This window comes from Neolamprologus multifasciatus, chromosome 2 (genome assembly GCF_963576455.1).
Source record: "Neolamprologus multifasciatus chromosome 2, fNeoMul1.2, whole genome shotgun sequence".
NCBI classification, from domain to species: Eukaryota; Metazoa; Chordata; class Actinopteri; order Cichliformes; family Cichlidae; genus Neolamprologus; species Neolamprologus multifasciatus.
In genome coordinates this window covers 18,366,484-18,384,803 of record NC_140440.1, presented here as the reverse complement: position 1 = coordinate 18,384,803, position 18,320 = coordinate 18,366,484, and the positions used below count along the sequence as shown (strand labels likewise).

The 18,320-nt window shown below is 41.4% G+C and overlaps 1 protein-coding gene across 6 annotated transcripts in view; it reads right to left on the bottom strand.

Moving 5' to 3' along the window:
• LOC146524191 (mitogen-activated protein kinase kinase kinase kinase 4-like) overlaps positions 1–18,320 on the bottom strand; it is a 57,568-nt gene that overhangs the window by 16,998 nt on the left and 22,250 nt on the right. The window contains exons 11-19 of one of the 6 annotated variants that reach the window (XM_085182267.1): positions 15,854–15,926; positions 15,317–15,443; positions 14,954–15,070; positions 14,557–14,685; positions 10,870–10,935; positions 6,296–6,625; positions 4,524–4,658; positions 2,387–2,524; positions 827–897 (exon numbers count right to left, since the gene is read on the bottom strand). In XM_085182267.1, coding sequence (XP_085038393.1) covers positions 827–897; positions 2,387–2,524; positions 4,524–4,658; positions 6,296–6,625; positions 10,870–10,935; positions 14,557–14,685; positions 14,954–15,070; positions 15,317–15,443; positions 15,854–15,926 — 1,186 coding nt within the window. Of the gene's footprint in view, positions 1–826; positions 898–2,386; positions 2,525–4,523; positions 4,659–6,295; positions 6,626–10,869; positions 10,936–14,556; positions 14,689–14,953; positions 15,071–15,316; positions 15,444–15,853; positions 15,927–18,320 lie in introns of all 6 variants that reach the window. The other 5 variants (XM_085182260.1, XM_085182275.1, XM_085182279.1 and 2 more) reach the window with 5 other exon arrangements.

Here is an 18,320-nt window from a genome sequence, read left to right as displayed (position 1 = left end):
AGCTAATTATTCTCACTGTGATTCTGGAAACTGCATTAAAACTCATTAATTATCGAGTTTGATTCCCGTGCATTGGCGTGTGCATTTTAAAAAACAAACACTGTGTCTACTGACTGCTTCAAGAGTTTATTTCTCAGCAGAAGAAGAACCCAGGTGAGGTTTATGGCTGCTTGCACCACAAACAATGAGTAACATGGTTGTTAAACCAACAGTCATCATGTAAGATCATGTAAGTTTCCCTCTTTGTTTTTGTATTTAATCTTTTTTTGCTCTCTGCTGGGGTAAAGTTTAGTAATTTAGATGCTGCACGCTCCTATTCGGTTACTAGCTAGTTGCTATTGTCTAATACTTCAGATGTGGTGTGCAGTGGGTTTCTGTAAAACAAAAAACGGCACTTAAGTGTGCTTCAAGCAAGAGGAAACTAAAGTGCTGCTAAACGTTATTAGTGGGTTTGTCACTGCAAGTAACACTTGCAGAGTTTTTGATATTGTTATGTGTGAAAAATGAGCAACCTGTAACATTTAAACACACTTCTGCTCTGTCACATACCCAGAAATGTGATGGTCTCTACTAATGGCAATCACATTACACACTTTAATACAAAAATTGATCCAAAAAAAAAAAAAAATGCCTCAGACAAATCTAATTTTGCACACACACCAGACTCGTTGTGTTGGTACAGACTGAACTGTAATGACAACCTGCTAACATTATGAACAGAACCTAGCTCAGTGTAGCCTACGCGTGTTAGCCCTCTTGCATTAGCAGCCACGTTTGGTGAACCAAGCGCTGGTTCTTGTATGGACATCATGTATTAGTGCTCTACCTTGAGGCGGCCCTCTTGTGTCCTATCATCGGTTCCCTGCAGTAATACTTTGAGGTGGTGCGCTCTGGGACCTGAAAGATCAAAGCAAAATAGATTTAATAAAACCACGTGGACACAAAGCTCCCGCCTGATTATTTCACTTTTTGTTTTCAAACTAAATATTCTGTCGAGTCAAAGTATGTTAGAGCTGATTCTAAAAAAGGTTTATGTGGTTATGAAACCTTTACATTTACAATGCCTGAAAGGCTGCAGAGCAGAGTGCAATAAAATCTTTAATAACCCTCAGGGAGACATTTATTACTAAGAAACTAATGAGACCATTTGGCTTTGCTATTTCATAACATTTCAATGTTGCCCCTCTTAACACATCAAAGCCACGTCCAAATCATAGAGAGTGGAAAAATTATCTGACTCGGAGCAATTTCTCTTTTCAGATCTTTGTGTGTGTGTGTGTGTGTTTTTCGGTCAAGCAGCTGGCAGCCTTTTAACCTCTCATCTCTTGGGTCAAGTGACAAAGTCACAGAGAGGAAGACACACCCAGGAATGCAGGAAGAGAGCTGTGGAAATACCTATCGTCCTTCTCACGAGTTGCCCACATCCTGCATCTGCACAAGCGCAGGCACCCACAGAGACACTGAGCTGCACCAGTGTCTATCGCTTCCCGTCAACTACTGTGCTAGACACGTCAAATTTAAGGCTTTTAAAACATTTTTTAAGAGCATTTCTAAACCTTTAGTAGGGATTTATAAAAATGCCCTCTAAGTTTAATCATAATACTATTCAGGTGGTAAGTTATGTGAATTCAGGCAGCAGGAAAAGTCATTAATGTCTGCCTCATAACTCACACTGTAGTGTTGTTTAACCCGGTGTTTTCACAGCCACTCCTTTGTTTAAGTCACCACACTGCAAGAAAGTGTACTGACTTATTAGCTGCTCTCTCTATAAGCACCATATGGCCTCCTGTTAGATCAACAACATAACACAGCAAATAGACAGCTTTACTGCACCCCCCTGCTGTCTCTGTAGTACTTATAAGTTGTTTCATCAACCCCATATGGTGTTCTGTTGGTAAATACACCGACTCTGTACTTCTCTGTACATCACTTAGCAGGGAGAGCTGCAATATTAGCAGGTGAGACGAGGTAAATGTGAGAAAGATGATTTTAGTTGGGGGCATTTCACAACACACCTCGAGGTAAAACACAGTCCCTTCCTCCCCTCCTATCTGCTGTACACACAAAAGACTGACGACAAACACGCCAGCAGCATAACAACCTCGTGCTCAATGCACCACTTCCTTAGCTGGGCAACTGATCAGAATACAAGATGCCATACACACACACACACACACACACACACACACACACACACACACACACACACACACACACTCTCTCTATCCTGTGCTCATGTGATGCAGGACATAACAAAGACTTCCTCTTTTGGTGGGAGCCAGAAGAACAAAATGCATCACTTGAATTTATGTCTCGTTCACGCCAATCATCAAATCTGCACCATGACCCAGTAAGGTGCTGGAAACTAAAAACAGATGATACTCACTTTGGGTGGAGTCTCCACAGAGTCCCAGAAGACACTGTCAGTTGGGGACATGGGGGAAAACAGGGACAAAGGGGAGATGGCCATGTCTGACATAGAGCTGCTGTGTGGGGCATCCCGACTTGAGCGAAGATTTTCATTCTGGGAAAAAAAATGTAAAAAGTTATTAAATAGTACCTCGTGAGAGCATTTAGCATTTATACAAAATTAGCATATTAGGCTTCAGTCACACTGGAGTAAAAACAGGATGGCAACCTCCGAGGGACCAAGAAACACCAGAGGTTTGTGAGTAAATAGGCCCTGTGACATTCTGGGGACCTGTTAGGGGTGTACCCCACATCTCGCCCCCTGGAAGCTGGGATAAGCTCCAGCACCCCCACAAGGAGAATGAATAGTTGGATGGTGATTTTGTTTTTGCTGTCTGGGGCTAATTGCAAGTAGTTGTGGCACGAGCGTGCAGCAGCCTCAACCTCTGGTTGACCACTTTTCAACATAAGGCAACAAATCTTGGTCTGACTTGGACTGAGGGCAGTCACTTTCTAGTAGGTTGGCAAAGGGTTGCGATTAATTGCTATGTCATTTATAAATGTAGACAGATTGTCAACATGTTGCAACTAGTGCAACTTATCTGCACCATCAAAACCCAAGTTACAAAGGTTTGTAGCAGGTTATTTTCTGAACACTGCTGAAATTTAACAGTGAAAAGCATATCTTCATCCAACATGCACGATAGTTGCTGCTAGGAATGCTCATTTATTTGGAATTAGAGTTGCGATCAGAAAGAGTGCGTAATTGTCACGGCTGTATGTGTCAAAACTGTGTGCAGTGCCAAAACTTTGGCTTTGTCCTGTTGCTCCACATATTCCTCCTCTGCAATAAGACTGATTTTATTGAAACGGAGCAGAACTGAAGTGTCAAAGTGAGGAGACGGACAATCCAGATCCAGTCCATGTCGTTTCCTTCTTTCCAGTGAGCAGAGCAGCTTCCAATGTTTCAGGCTTTTATTCACGTTACTAAATCGGTACACAATCTCCCTGTTGTTTCTCAGCAGTGCGCACACACACACAGAGGAGCAGCAATATTTATTTCTTAGCTTCTTCTTTCTTAAAATCCAGCACAAAACGCTGTTTTTAAAACTTCCATCTGTAAGTTATTATATACGTTAAATTCTTTGGCTCTGTATCATGTTTTACAGCATCATGATCCACAGGTTCTGTGAATGACGCAATGAATGACAGTCAAGTTAGGGTTGATCTTATCACTCAGGAGTGTTCCTGTTCCTCTCTATCAGCTCATCACAGCTGCACCATCAGTAGCAAAGCCAACAAACTACGCACATAACATTTCTTCAGAGATCAAGGCCCTGGTGCAAAGCTCAGTTTCACGTACTGCAGAAAAACATAGATGCAAGCATTTACGCACACAGCACAATAACAGCATCTTCATTAAGCTGCTGGACACAGATTCGAGGTTTCATGGAGGAATAGTCTGTAACTTCGCTCCACCCGAGTCTCTCTTCTCAGGACCACACACACATTCTGTTACAGCAACGTGTAACAGAAGAGTTCACCCTTATAAACATTTATTCTAAATGCCACGTTTCAGAGAGAAAAACAGAAACCCTGCACGCATTATTCATGCCCTCATTTTTGATGAGCAAACTTGCACTGCTCTTAATAAAATGCAGGTGATTAAAGAAATGAACGAGCTATGTCTGCTTGCTGGTACATTTGCCACGTTTAGATCTGGCCTAGTCTAAGACGGTCACGTTTGATCTGCAGATTGTGCATCGTTGGCTGTGTGAGTCCACCCTGGTTCAGATACAACAATACAAGTCTGATGGGAACAGACTTAATTAACTGCACTAATGCCCTTTCCTACTCAAAACTGAAAGCAGACCGACTGCCTTGTTGCCATTTCATCACTAACTTAATGCGCCAAAGTTTGAAGACAGCAACTGCCTGAGTGGTCCCCAGACTTGGTCCCCATTGTTGAAGTGATCCTCTCAAAGTTAACTGCAATAATTTTGGTCACACAGCGGTCTCCATTCATCGTTTTCTCTAGTGGGACTGTAGCCTTACCCAAAGTGTTAGAATTGCATAATTGCATGCATGAGCTATGTGACACATCTGTTGTATACCTGGATGAAGTGAGCTCTCTGCATGGCTGGGGTACAAGGACTAGAGCTGCTTCCGGGGCCCAGCCTCGAGTGCATCTGGCCAGGAAGACCAGCAGCTAAAAGTAATTTGGCTAAGTTTGATTCATGGAAGTCCATCTAAAATATAAAACAAACCATTAAGTTTGTTTATGTCTGTTTTTAAATAGACATAAACAAACGGACACAGTTGTCTGGTTAGGAGCTAATCTAAATGAGGTTAGAATGAAGGTTGGAATGAGTTTTGAATTTTATCGTCGGGGTGTATGACATTTTGAAAGATGCCATTTCTGAGACTGTGAAAATGTTTCTAATGAGAAGTGACTAAAGAGACAAAAACAGCCTGTGCAGGAAGAAGAAGGGCAAATTAAACAGATTCTTAAGTGTTGTGGTTGAAAAAAATAGTATTAATTTACTTTAAAGTTTATTTTCTTTAACAGTTGATACACTGAAATTGTCCACATAACTATTGGGGGGTCTAGTTTATGTAATAATGTGCCTTTAATCTCTCAACAAGCATGTAACAACATATGAAAATATAAAACCTCAAAGGCAACTTTTTATGCTGATCTTTGCACCATCTTTTCATTCTTGGACTCTAGAGTCGTCTTGTCAGATTCTTGGTTCAAAATAATCCTCATCTATCTTATACCCGCGTCTTGGTTTAACATATACAACTTTCCCTTTAAGCCAACCCTATTTTAATAAAACTTTCCTGTGATTTGCTGCCCCTCACAAGCAAAACATTTAAAGAGGAGATGGCAGGCTGACATGTGTTTCTGAGAAGAGCATATTATGGATAGTCTCTTATTACACGGAACCAAAGGCTAAAATAAAGGAAATCTAAACAGAGCTGCCATGAAACTGTGCATTTAGACTAGTCTGAAGACTCAGCTGAGCTGCCCTAATGTTTAATATAAACTATTGTACAGTATAGCTTTGAAAAATAATGAAAAGCATATTATATTTGTGACACTGCTCTGCTTCCCTGACATTAAAGTCCTAAAGGCGGACTCTGTGAAGCCCTGACTGCGTTTCAACCTGTTCTCCTTTTGAGGCACTCAGGCTTAAATATTTTCACATGTTCAGAAATTCATTTTGTGGTTTGGAGAGTGTCTAATATAACATCAGGAGCAGAAACAAATGTTTTTCAATCACCACGATCATGTGACTGTTTCAACATATTTCTGTGAATAACACCAGTGGGTCATGTTCATGTTCCTTGTGTGGTTTAGCTTCGATGATATGAATAGAGGCCAGAAACCACATGCACCCTCAGCCTCCACCCCCCCCACAGACAGTCTTTCATCTGTCATCATGCATTTACATGAAAAGCAAAAAAGCCAAAGCTGATTAAATCATCACAGCGTTGCAAAAATGAAATGTTTGCACTTTGTGTGTTTGCAACAAATAAAAAAAGTGCATGATATTCGCACCGGTGAGCAAGAAGAGAAAGTACAAAAAGACCAGGTAGGGTGTAGAACAGGGGTGTCAAAGTCCAGGCCTCGAGGGCCAGTGTCCTGCAGGTTTTAGATAACGCCCTGGGTGAACACACTTGAATCAAATGAGTAGTTCATTACCAGGCCTCTGGAGAACTACAAGACATGTTGAGGAGGTCATTTAGCCATTTGAATCAGCTGTGCTGGGTCCAGGACACATCCAAAACCTGCAGGACACCGGCCCTCGAGGCCTGGAGTTCGACACCTGTGGTGTAGAAGAAATGAAGATGCTAGCAGGCTGAGGGGGGCAGGGTTTACCGCTGAGCTCTGACTGACTGGAGAGCGCCTGGGAGAGGCGGCGGCAGCAGCAGCAGCAGCAGCAGCAGCTGTGTTCCCGCTATTAGCCGTTAGCTTGTGGGGTGATGCCACAGGCATTTCTCTTTTCCTCTGCTGCTCTTTCTCCCTGTGTCTGTGGTCGTGTTGCAGGGACAGGAGTTGGGTTTGGTCCTTGGGCAGGGTGCGGTGGGATCTCCTGCCCGCTGAGGGCTGCTGATGCTGGGCCAGGGGCTGGGACTTGGCTTGCGGCTGAAGCCGAGACTGCGAATGCTGGGCCTTACGCTGAAGCAGCTGGTTTGGAGCCACTGCTCTCTATGTAGCAAACATGAAGAGCAGAAATACAAACTGACCAAGCCTGGAAGTGTCCTTCTTAAGCGGCGTGTATACTGTGTTACAAAGTAACACCCAAACAGTTCACAAAGCTACTCAGAAGATTCAAATGTAACACAATCACATGAACAAAGACAAACTGAAATGTTTCCCACCATCTTTGCTCATTTAACTACTAGTAGTAGTGTTAAAGTGATTTAAGTGGCAGATGCCCCATGAACATGAAAATGTGATTTTACTCAAATGTCAATTATGGCGGGACAAATGGACTTCAGCTAAATGTACGTATAGTTTATGTGGAATAACACTTTTTTTGATAGTGGTTTTTTAAATGGCCTAATGGCTTAATATGCACACTTAAAATGTGTTTTAACTGTACAACGGTCACTTTTAAGTCGTCAATTTAAATGGTCATGCTTAGCAATCAATTGTAGTAGAAAAAACTAAAGACGTGGCTAATGATTTTCTTTGCTAACAAAATTGAGTTTTAAGCTTTATTTTAGCAATCTAGTGCTGACATCCCATTTTATATGGCACCAAATTTGTCCATTCACATTGCTAACTAACCAGTGCTACGTGGTTTGGTCCACTCCAACTTATGTACAACTAACTCTGTACATCTGTATCAAATAAAGTATATAACTATATGCAGACTATGAGGGTAACAAAGTTAAATGTTAGCTGTGCATCCCCAATGAAAAGGACACTCCCAGGCTCAGCCCACAGATATAGCACAGAAATATAACACACACTGGCCTATTAAGCTAGTTTCAACAACACAAACTGGTAAAGCAACAAACAGGGGAAACATTCATTAAACAGCAAACGCAGTGACAGGAATGAAGCTGTAAATAAATCAGCCAATGGTGTCGTCTGCACATCAGTATTTAACTACAAATGTATTCATTTCTTAAACACATCCAACAGGAATTTTATATTGTCTGGAACATGAATTAAAATGATTTTTTTTTACAAAAACATGGATGAATTTATGTATCCTGGCAATATTTAAAGCAGATCAGCCTTCAGCACACAGTATCAGATCTGTTAAAACTGCACGCTCTGCTTTTTGGTCTGATTTGCCCAGAGTCACATTAGTCACATGACAATAAATATGACATATTAAAGCATGAACTGTTATAGTGGTTTATTAGAGAACAAAAACACGGGGAAAGTAAGTAGGTTAAAAAAAAATCGCTTCAGGATTTGTGAGAACAATTTAACAACGACGTCCAGTCTGTGTTTAAGACAACAACTACAGCAGCTCAGGTATTTGCTGCCATCGAGGGAAAAACGGCATTAAATCACTTTAATGCAGTTTTCTTGAGAATGAGGAAACAACATGGAAGCCGCAGTCAGAATGCACAGCATAGTTTCCTAATCCTGTTTAACTAAGCTGCACCTGAACACAAGGCCTACACACAGAAACATTACAAACACACTGTCTGCTGTCCAACAATGTGAGACAGAGACAAAATAGAGAATCACTATCACTAATTTCAGATCTATATATAATCTCAAACCAGAACTTGTTTTTCTTCCAGCTAAAACATAAACCTCAATCAAGATAAACATCTGAACAGAGAAAATAGAACCAAAACAGACAACAGAGGAAATCCATGCGTTCTGTTACAGTGATGGAAATGAGTAAAACTCAGACAGACTGCCATACTCTGCTGCTGCCCTGTGCATATCGACATAACGGGGAAACCTTTGACTAATGTTCACCTGTAGTTTGAATGCTGAACATTTCCCAGTTTCAATCATAAGTACTGTCACTATACAGAGATGTGGACGATGTGTCTTCTGCATGCAGTAATGCAGTTCTGCTGTGTTGAGTGATGTAAACAACCAATCGATCTGCACTCTTCAAACGTCAAAATTGATCATTTGATTTTTTTATGACACAGCAGTGGTGAGTGTTCCCACCTCTGCTCTTTGTAACTTTACGCGATTTTGGGCATAATTTAGGAATCCATCTTTACAGTAGCGATTGACCTCAAAGTAAAGCTACCGGAAATGTACAACCCTACATCCGGTCTTAAAACAGGAAGTTAGCATTTTCTCGTGCACAGGGTCTGTATCAGGACAGTCAGCGCATGTGCAATACTGGGGTTTGTGCAATATAATTGATGTGTTTCTGTTATTGAAATCTATATTGTCCTCTGTTGTCTACTCTTCTTGTCATTGTTTGTTCTAATATAATGTGATCACTGTTTTTGTCCTTGTCACATGATCTGTAAATACTGTCTCTGTATGTTTTTACTAACTTGTGTTTAACACCAACCTGTCAGAGGGTCTGCAGATGGAAATTAGCCCAAGGCTATAATCTGGCATATTTACATTTGTTAAAATGTTCATTAATATGTATTGACCCTCTTTCTAAATAAAATAAAATAATAAATAAATAATCAGATTTCTTCACTCAGATGAACATTTGGGGCTCAAAACTGCAATTCACTTAACTTAGTAGCTGCCCACTTTAGTCACCTTAGTGCTTCTAGTCTCTCTTATACTCAGTTGACTGTCAGCTCTTCACTTCTCTCGTGTGCCCAGCTCAGCCTCCACCCTCCTGCAGCACAAAAGCAACCTTCACCTGCCTGCTCTCACTCTGCCTCCACCATCAGTCTGCGTTTCTATCTGCCTGCCCACAAGCACAGTTTGTCCACTCTTGCCTCGCCAACCTAACCATCTCACCCGACTCCACGATCACTCGAAACGCAGTCTTTCCTGACTCAGTGTCATGGTAAGGTTTGGTATTCTGTTTGTAGAGTCTAAAAAGTCACCGAACACCAAACCACACTGAACTGTTGAAGAAGGAAAAATGATAGACTCAAACACACAATACATGTGTACTTCTCACATCAGAAAAGATCATGTATAATGTAATTATTCTGTCAGTCTGCCCCAGGGCAGCTGTGGCTACAACTGTAGCTGCCTCCACCAGTGTGTGAATGTGTGTGTGAATGGGTGGATGACTGGGTGTGTAAAGCGCTTTGGGGTCCCTAAGGCGCTATAAAGCGCTATACAAATACAGGCCATTTACCATTTAACAGTCAGTGCAGGTGGTGGAGTACAAATTAAGAAGAAGTCTAATCACACCACAAAATCATAACAATACTGAGATGTGCGGCTTTAGAACTAAAGAAGGAGATGAAGAGTATGAGCATTACAAATATAACCATGTTTTGCAAATTTTTTTGTTGAAACATCTACTGAGGTTAGATAGTATCATCCCAAGACAAGTTAAAAGAGGGCTGCTGGAAGTGAAAGAGGTCCCATGCTGTGAGCAGAGGGATGGATGGAAGGAGGACCCAACTGAGGATGGGAGGCGTGCTGGGATCAGCGGAGAGAGAGATGGAGAGGAAAGCCTTTTAAAACAAAAAGAGATGCCAAGCTGTAATAAGGTTTGGCTTTAAACTGAGAACTGATGCTATCGGTACAGTAAAGTGTAAGTCAGTGATTTCTCAGAGACTTCTCTGAATTTCTGCAGTAGTCTCACACTGAAAATTACAAACCTCTAATCTCTGACTGACAACTTTAAATAATAAACTTCACCAGAACAAACAGGTCTGTCACCCTCCGTAAACTTCACTTCAAAGATGAAACACAGACAATCAATTACCACCACCGTCCCCTGCTTCACCTCTGTGACTCTTCATCTGCCTTCACTCGCACATCTTTTCATCTTCCATCCACCCGAGACACAAACAACAGCCAGCTACTGTCTCTCTGTCTGCATTTCAGTCTTTGGCTTAAACCTTATTCTCTTGTCAGCAACACATTTTTTCTCACCTCACATGTCAGAAGATTTCTACTTAAGAAAGATTTAAACAAATACAAGTATAAATACAAAAGTCTTTGAATAGTTTCAATTTTACTGTCAGGCTACAAGAAAAAAAAGAAGCTGTAACTATAAGAAATAAGAGAAGTTAACATTTTACACTGATGCTGTTCATGAAGTGTTAAAAATAAAAGAGAATCCAGGTTTATAACACATCTAACAACATGCAACACATTCATAAGAAAATACAGAGACGGTGAAAGAAAGCAAGAGAAAAAGAGACACAAGGTGCAGTCTGGACACTCCCACGCTGTTTGCTTTCATCGACCACATGAAGGATCGGCTCACATTTGGAATATTTCAAGAGAAAATTCACCTGCTGTCACTCGTATGTGAGTAACAGGTAAACAAGCAAAACAAATATGAAGTGAAGGATTGTTACCTGCTCCGCCACGGAGTCCAGAGACCTCACTGACACATCGGCACTCCACTGTCTGCCTGCCTGATCCTGTTCAGGACACACACACAGACTTTAATTAAGATGTTCTGAGGTTTTGAGGAGGTGGGAACTAAAATATTCAGAGTGTGCAAGATGGCACGAAGCTTTTAGCCGCCACACTCAACTTTAAATATTTCATTATAACCTCATTTGAATTTCTCTGAAAAAAGAGAAAAAACTAAGTAGCACAAACTGAATTTTTTTTGCATTTACACTGGTTAATCAAATCTAATCTATGTAAATATTTTCAGTGATTGCACCATTGGCTTCAAATTGTGTCCACTGGGCTTTGATGTGAAGGGTCACACTCAACAGGGTTTAAGCTGAAACGGCAGCTTAACCTGATTACAAATCAAATGTCTCCAGGACAAACGTAAGCGCCCCCTGAGCAGTGATCCAATGTGAAGCTCACCTCATCTGCAAGCAATCGATGGTGCCACTGTGAGGACGCGCAAGGACAAAACTGTTGCAGGGTGAGAACTGAGGCCTTGAGTCTACAAACTAATTACAGCTTTGTTAACAAGGAAGCACTAACAATTACACCTGAGACAGGAATCATGCTACACTGAACTCTACAGTGATACACGTGACAACAGAAAAACAAGAACAAAGCCACAGTGACATTACAAATGAGTTTGTATTTAGATTGAAAGGATGTGTTAAAAGTCCTCCAAAGCAACTAAAACCACAAACATGATCACGAGGTTCAGTTCTGAGGTGAACCCTCAGAGACAGCTCGCAGCTGTCAGTCAAACTGGTCACAACCACAGTCACGCACATTTTAAACCTTAATCTGATTTAAACTGGTAAATTACTGGTAATTTGCACAATAAAATCATCTCCTGTTCAACTGATAGAAAGATCATTTTAGTTTTAGGCACCAACACAGTTTTGTAGCAGCCTACAGACAAGCTTACTGCTGTAAAAGTGATAGAAGATAAAACTGCGTGGGCACCGAATCACTTTTATAACCAGCTTCAAGTGACCGACTCGATGTATTGTTCACATGTGTCATCTGGACCGTGTGGTTTATGACCTTCTGGTGGTATTAGATGAAAGTCACCAATCAATAGAAATAAAGGATATTGTGCTGATTTGTTCTACATTTTGCCAGAAAACCATTTTATACTCAGGTTTAAGCCATGAAAATTGTCTTTTTCAGAAATAAATAAATAGTATTTAATGTGTGCCAGTCAGAATGATGATTTAAGATCCAGTGAGACACACGGGCCCAGTTTAGCTCAGTGCGTTGAGCAGGCGACCACGTGGCGTATGCGTCCGGCCCACGGCCCTTTGCTGTATGCCTTCTCCTGTCTCTCTCTCCCTCTGCTTTCCTGTCATTTCTTCACTGTATCTGTCAATAAAAGTTAAATAAGGCCAAAAACAACTATGCCAAGTTTTTGTGACGATACAGGTGGATTCAAAGCATGACATCACGATTAAAGCAGAGCCATGCTGCAGCTGTAGCTCCTTTTAAGTGACCGTCACCACTAATCCAGTGAGAACTGGAACCCATCCTGACCAGTACTGTAAGAAATGTCACACTGCAACTCTTTAAAGGGAAATCAGACTCTTTGAAATCATAAATCATTTAGATTTGTAACGAGTAAGGTTGTGTAATGAGTATTCCCTGTCCAGTTGGAGAGGCGACCTCTACAGTCTGAAGCCGCTGACAGTGAACTGAACTACATCACGCAATACTTGCTAAATCAATCGATGTGTGCGATGATTGGGAGCAGCAGACGTGTTATTCATCTGACATAATACAAGATCACATCATGTGCTCACTGAACCTGTCGCATAATTAAACACAGATACAGTGAAAGTTAATGAAGCATCAGATAGATCCATTACACATGCTGACCTTAATGACTTTGAGGTAATCTGTGTAATCAGACTAACACGTACAGATACCTCCCTGACACACACACACACACACACACACACACACACACACACACACACACACACACACACACACACACACACACACACACACACACACACACACACACACACACACACACACACACACACACACACACACACAGTAAAATAAGACCGATATTAATAGCATTTAAATACAGCATCTTCAACAAGAAGAACCCCCAGTCACTAACCTGCTCTGCAGTGTTAATATAAACCTATTGAAACCCACTGGTGTATGGAATAGATTCATTAAGCATGTGTCAAAATTAATGAGTAAAAAATGAATTTCTAAAACAGTAAAAAGAGTGTCTTTGTGTCTTTGCTCAAAATGATTGAAACTGATACAGACAGTTCACCGTCTCAGGATACTTTGTTAAATGTGTGCATACAGACACACACATAGCTACAGTTACTTTGTAACACTGCCTCACAGAAAAGGTCATTCTCATGGTCTCAGGTTTCTGTGATGCAATAAATGGAGTTTTAATGAAGTAAAACATATTCATGTTGTAGCTTTGTGGGGGGGAAAAATCAGTCTTGATGGGGGAAAAAAACTTATTCAAACTCCAAAAGTCACAAAGTAACTCCTCTGACAGCTACTTCACAGGCATTATATAACTTTGCTCAAACTATAATCTAAAGACATGAGATGTTTTAGTGATTAGCTGTTGGAGGTCAGAGCAGTTGTGGTACCCAGGTCAGACTCTCAGGGGCTCCTATCACTCACATATACACGTTCAGCTGTTGTGTTGGCTTTTATGTCTCAAACACAGGGGTTATTAAGGACGTGCAGCAGTCAGCCTACTGGGAAGACACAAGAAGTAACTTATCACTATGCACTTCTTCACTTTTGTTCCATCCTGACAGTCCTCATCAGCGTCATTTCCATCTCAGTAGGCAGCTGTTTTTGGCAAAAAAGGCTCTGTTTAATGCACTGTAGACTACTTCTCCAGCACCAGGCAGCAGACAAAGTTAGCAGCCAGGTGACGAACACAGCGGAGCATTAAGCAGCTATGGAGCCTGATCTTCCCCTCAGGAGCTTTTTTTAATAAATCAGACAACCGAGCACGTGAATATGAAAGAAACAAAGTGACAAAGTTGCTGCGTGTCTGCTTGATGCTTCTGATCATTTTTTTTTAAACTCATCTGAAACCCTGGGAAACCATCACAGGTGGAAAACTTGTCAGGTGAAGAAGGTGGTAAAGACATGAACACGGTGGGAGAGCCTGGGACACATGTTACAGCTCATCCAACAGCTGTTTGGTCAGCTAAGAATCAGTGCTTACATCTGACGTTTTTAAACCAATCATTGTCCACCTTCACGTAGTTCAGCTTTTGTCCTCTCCTCAAGCGACATCATATTAACAAACCAAACAAGCTTTTTTGGAAAGCACCAACAACAATGGTAACTGTTTAAGATAAATATATCAAGCAATTTCATTAAGTTGTGGTTATCTACCATATTAGCTTTGCTAATAATATCTGTGCATAGAGAAAACTGAACCATCTTGAGCTCAGGACGTGACAAAAAGGGCTCGCTTCAGGTAAAGTTGCAAATAAACGTAACAGGTCTCCTGTAAGGTTATCATAACACTGCTGTAAAACCTAAGCTTTGGAAATTCACCACTACACCTACAGTGGACTCAGTATGCATGTATAAAAAGATCCTCCAACTGCTACCAAGTAAAAGTTCATCTTCACCTGTCTCCTGTCGCTCCTCTTGTGTCCCTCATCCACTAAGATCCTGCTGTCGTGGAGCTCAGACTCCTCCCCAAGGAGGACCTCCTGCAGCTCTCCCCACTGAAAGGCACAGTCTGTCAGCTGTCGCCTCTGCTGCAGGCAACAACAAAGGGAACTGTTTTAATCAACCTAACAAACGTAAGTATTAAACAAACATTAAGGCTTTATGCTGACATTGTTCCCTGCAGTAAAACTACATAAAGTCACAACGGTCGCAGTTTAAAGACTCGATATGAGGAAGGTGAAAGAGGAAGTTAAGCACACACAATAAAATATCATATTCGCTCTTAACGTTTTATTATTAATGTGTCAATGCTGAGTGAATCCTATGGAAACCACTGTAAATAACAGCACTTACATCCTCTAACTTTTGCCGTTGCTCTTGCTGCTGCTGGATCCTCCTCTGTCTGTCAGCCAGGATCTGCTGCTTGTATCGCTCCTGTTCTTCCAGCTGCTGCCTGTGCTGCTGCAACGCCTGGATGTCAAATACAACATGACCACAGTTAAAATACAACTAAGAAAACCGATTCATGTTTGACTTCATCCACCGTTGAGCGGCGTGCCGTCTAACCCTGACGTGATATTGAAAGCTAACTGCTAAATGTGAAATAGTTCAGTAAGATAAACTGCTGCTCATAATAAATGTATCACATGTAATTCTCTGCATCTTACTAAAATTTATATGCATGTGGACAAAACTGCACGGAACAAAACAAACTACCTGTTGTCCCCGCTGACCTCCACCACCTCCTCCGCGCCCTACATCTCTGCCGCCTTCGTGATCTTCTGTCTGCAGTCGAAGAAACTCCCGTCTCAGCGTCCATTCGCCGGGAACATTGACTATGGAGCTGATGGAGAGAGACACGTGAGTGGCATTAAGTCAAGTGCGAGTGACGTGCTCGAGTTAACGTGAGGACGAAGGGAAAGTGGTCACAGCAACAAAAACACACACATTAATCTCACTCTAGGAGTGAGTGAGCTCTGTGCACGGCACCATCTGCTATTTGACATCCAGGGACAGCAACATCTGTCTGTGGACTTATAATAAAGCATGACCTGTAGTGATTCAGTAGCAATGATCACTTAAGACCTAATAACAATAAAAAAAATCATTTACATGTTTATATGGCAGACGCATGATGTGTGCTTGACAGCTTGTTGCTTAGTGTGATTATTACTTCACAAAGGATCATGCAGTAACTGAGTCCTGCTTTAATTTCTGGTGAATAATATTTTGCCTGGCGTGACAAAGCTTTACCTGGGTTCTCCTTCCTCTTCTGTGACCTCATCATCCTCTTCCTCACTGCCACTGTATTCATACTCTGGGCCCTCTGAGAGAGTAAAAAGGAGAGAGAAGAGAGAAAGCGAGGAGGAGTGGATAGAGTAAAATTTTACTATGCAGCACCCAACATGGTGATATTTAAATACACGTACTCCTTTTCCCACATGGACACTGGTCCTGATACTTCACACTTTTTCAGAGTCAAACCCAAAATGATGGCGATGAAAAATAAGCTGAGACACAATCTCACCTTTAGGCAAACAGCTGATATGGCAGAACATTTTGTCCTGTTTACAGAAGCGCACAGACGCACATCTGTATGAATATCTCCAGTTTAAGTCATCTGGAACATAATTTAATGGGTACTGAACCTCGTGAAACTTTTTCTTCTCTTTGGTAATTGTAGGTGCTTAAATAAATTGCTGTAGTAATAATCTGCCCGTTTGTGCTGTGAGTGGTTACACCATTTCTCCTTTTTGCCTTGCAGCACCGAGGCTCTCGTTCTCTTTTTCTACAGACTATTCTTCTTTTTATGATTCCAGAACTGAAACACCAAAATAAAACGGTTTCTTTTCTCTACGTCGAGCGAGTGCATTACTTTCACTTTTGCTTCTTCTTTGTCTTTCCTTTCACTGACATTTCAAATAACTTGATGCACAAGCAGCCACTGTATGACGTCAGTCACCAGGCCTTCATGCATCTGGCCCCAGATGCAGAGAAAGTGAAAACTCTCTGACCATCTTCACACCATCCACACGCTGCACTGCACGCTCTACTGTAAAGTGACGCGTTAGAAATAGGGCTGGGTATCGTCACTGATTTCTAGAATCGATTCAATTCCGATTCACAAGGTCCAGAATCGATTCGATCCACGATTCGATTTAATTCGATTCGATTCGATTCACTTCGATTTGAATCTGGGAAATTTTGACAGTCAGAAATATAATTCAGATCAGTACATTTACATATTTTTGTATCTATAAAAAGGAAGCTGACACATGCAAGACTTTATCAAAGGTGTGAGCATCACAGCAGATGCCTTTGTGTCAAAGTAGCTGAGGATAAAACACAGAAACACATGAAGGTGATTTTTCCTGGCCTGGGATTTTATAAAAATATTCTGCAGTACATCAAAAACGAAAGAAAACCATTAATCAACATATGAACATTACCTCTGAAGTTAAAGCGGTTTTATTAGAGACACAGCATTTTGCATTTTGCATAATTTTAAAAAGTTTAAATTTGTTCAATATTGAACGGCAGAAATTAGGTTTTCTTTTCGGAAGTATATAAAACGGAAAGAAAAAAAGTCGGCCGATAGCGCTGTAAACAACGGTCGACTTGTGCGTAACAAGCGAGCGAATAATGCAGAAAACAGTACAGAGAGAGAGAGGGGGAGAGAGGGAGAGAGAGAGAGAGAGAGAGCTGTGCATCGTGGTAGAAGCAAAACAGTAAAAGTAAGAGTGAATTCATGACGATGTTTATGTGAAGCATAGTTTGGATCTTCTTTTGCTGCTGGTTCAGTCAATATTGTTTGGAGAGATATCAAACTAACAGCTTTACAATCAGCGCATAAAGGGCGTGAACACAAAGCGCGGACCCGCCGACAGATCAGAATCAGCGGGCTGTCGGCTTTCAGCCCCGACTGTGAGAAAGGCAACATCTGATTCTGATCCGCGGGCTGCTCTGTGTGTTTAAATCTTTGTGCAGAATCTGTGTTCCTGCTCTCATTTACTGTTTTAGCTGTTTGGTGGTTGTTGAAATTTTGTGAGATTTCACCAGAGATTCTGGCATTTCGGGCAAAATAAATTTATATTAAAAAATCGATTCAGGATTTTAATGAATCGATTTTACGTAATCCAAGCCAGAATCGATTTTAATCGATAAATCGATTATAAAAACCCACCCCTAGTTAGAAATGCAATGCGCTCACGGGTGGTGTCTTGGGTGAACGCTTCTGATGTGTCAGCACCGCAGTGGGAATTCTCATCTGTGTTTCTGGCTTTGTGAGCAAGCCGCTATTTCATTAAAATTTCCTCCATGCCCTACCCTCTTCCCCCTTCATCGTCTGCTGCCAGTAGCAATTTTGTCATTATCAAAGCCACACAAAAGTCTAGTGTGGGCAAAGTTATTCAGCAAAAAATGAAAGAGGCTTCTTTTGTGGAAGCCTAAAGGAGCAGAGTAGTAGATTTCAGGACAGCAGTGCTCCCCCATCTAAAAGGTGTCTCTCGTTTCCACATACACCCTTTATCAAGGGACACATGGCAACACAATGCATGCAAGCACGTGTTTGCACAGGTAGGAAATGTTTAAAAATGCGACTATCCCAGTGTAATTTATTTTTAACCAGGACCGCCTTCATAAACACTGTGTCCATTGCACTAAAATCAATCACTCTTCCAAGGGGGTACATGAAGATCGGTCCAGTCAGCTTCCTATAACA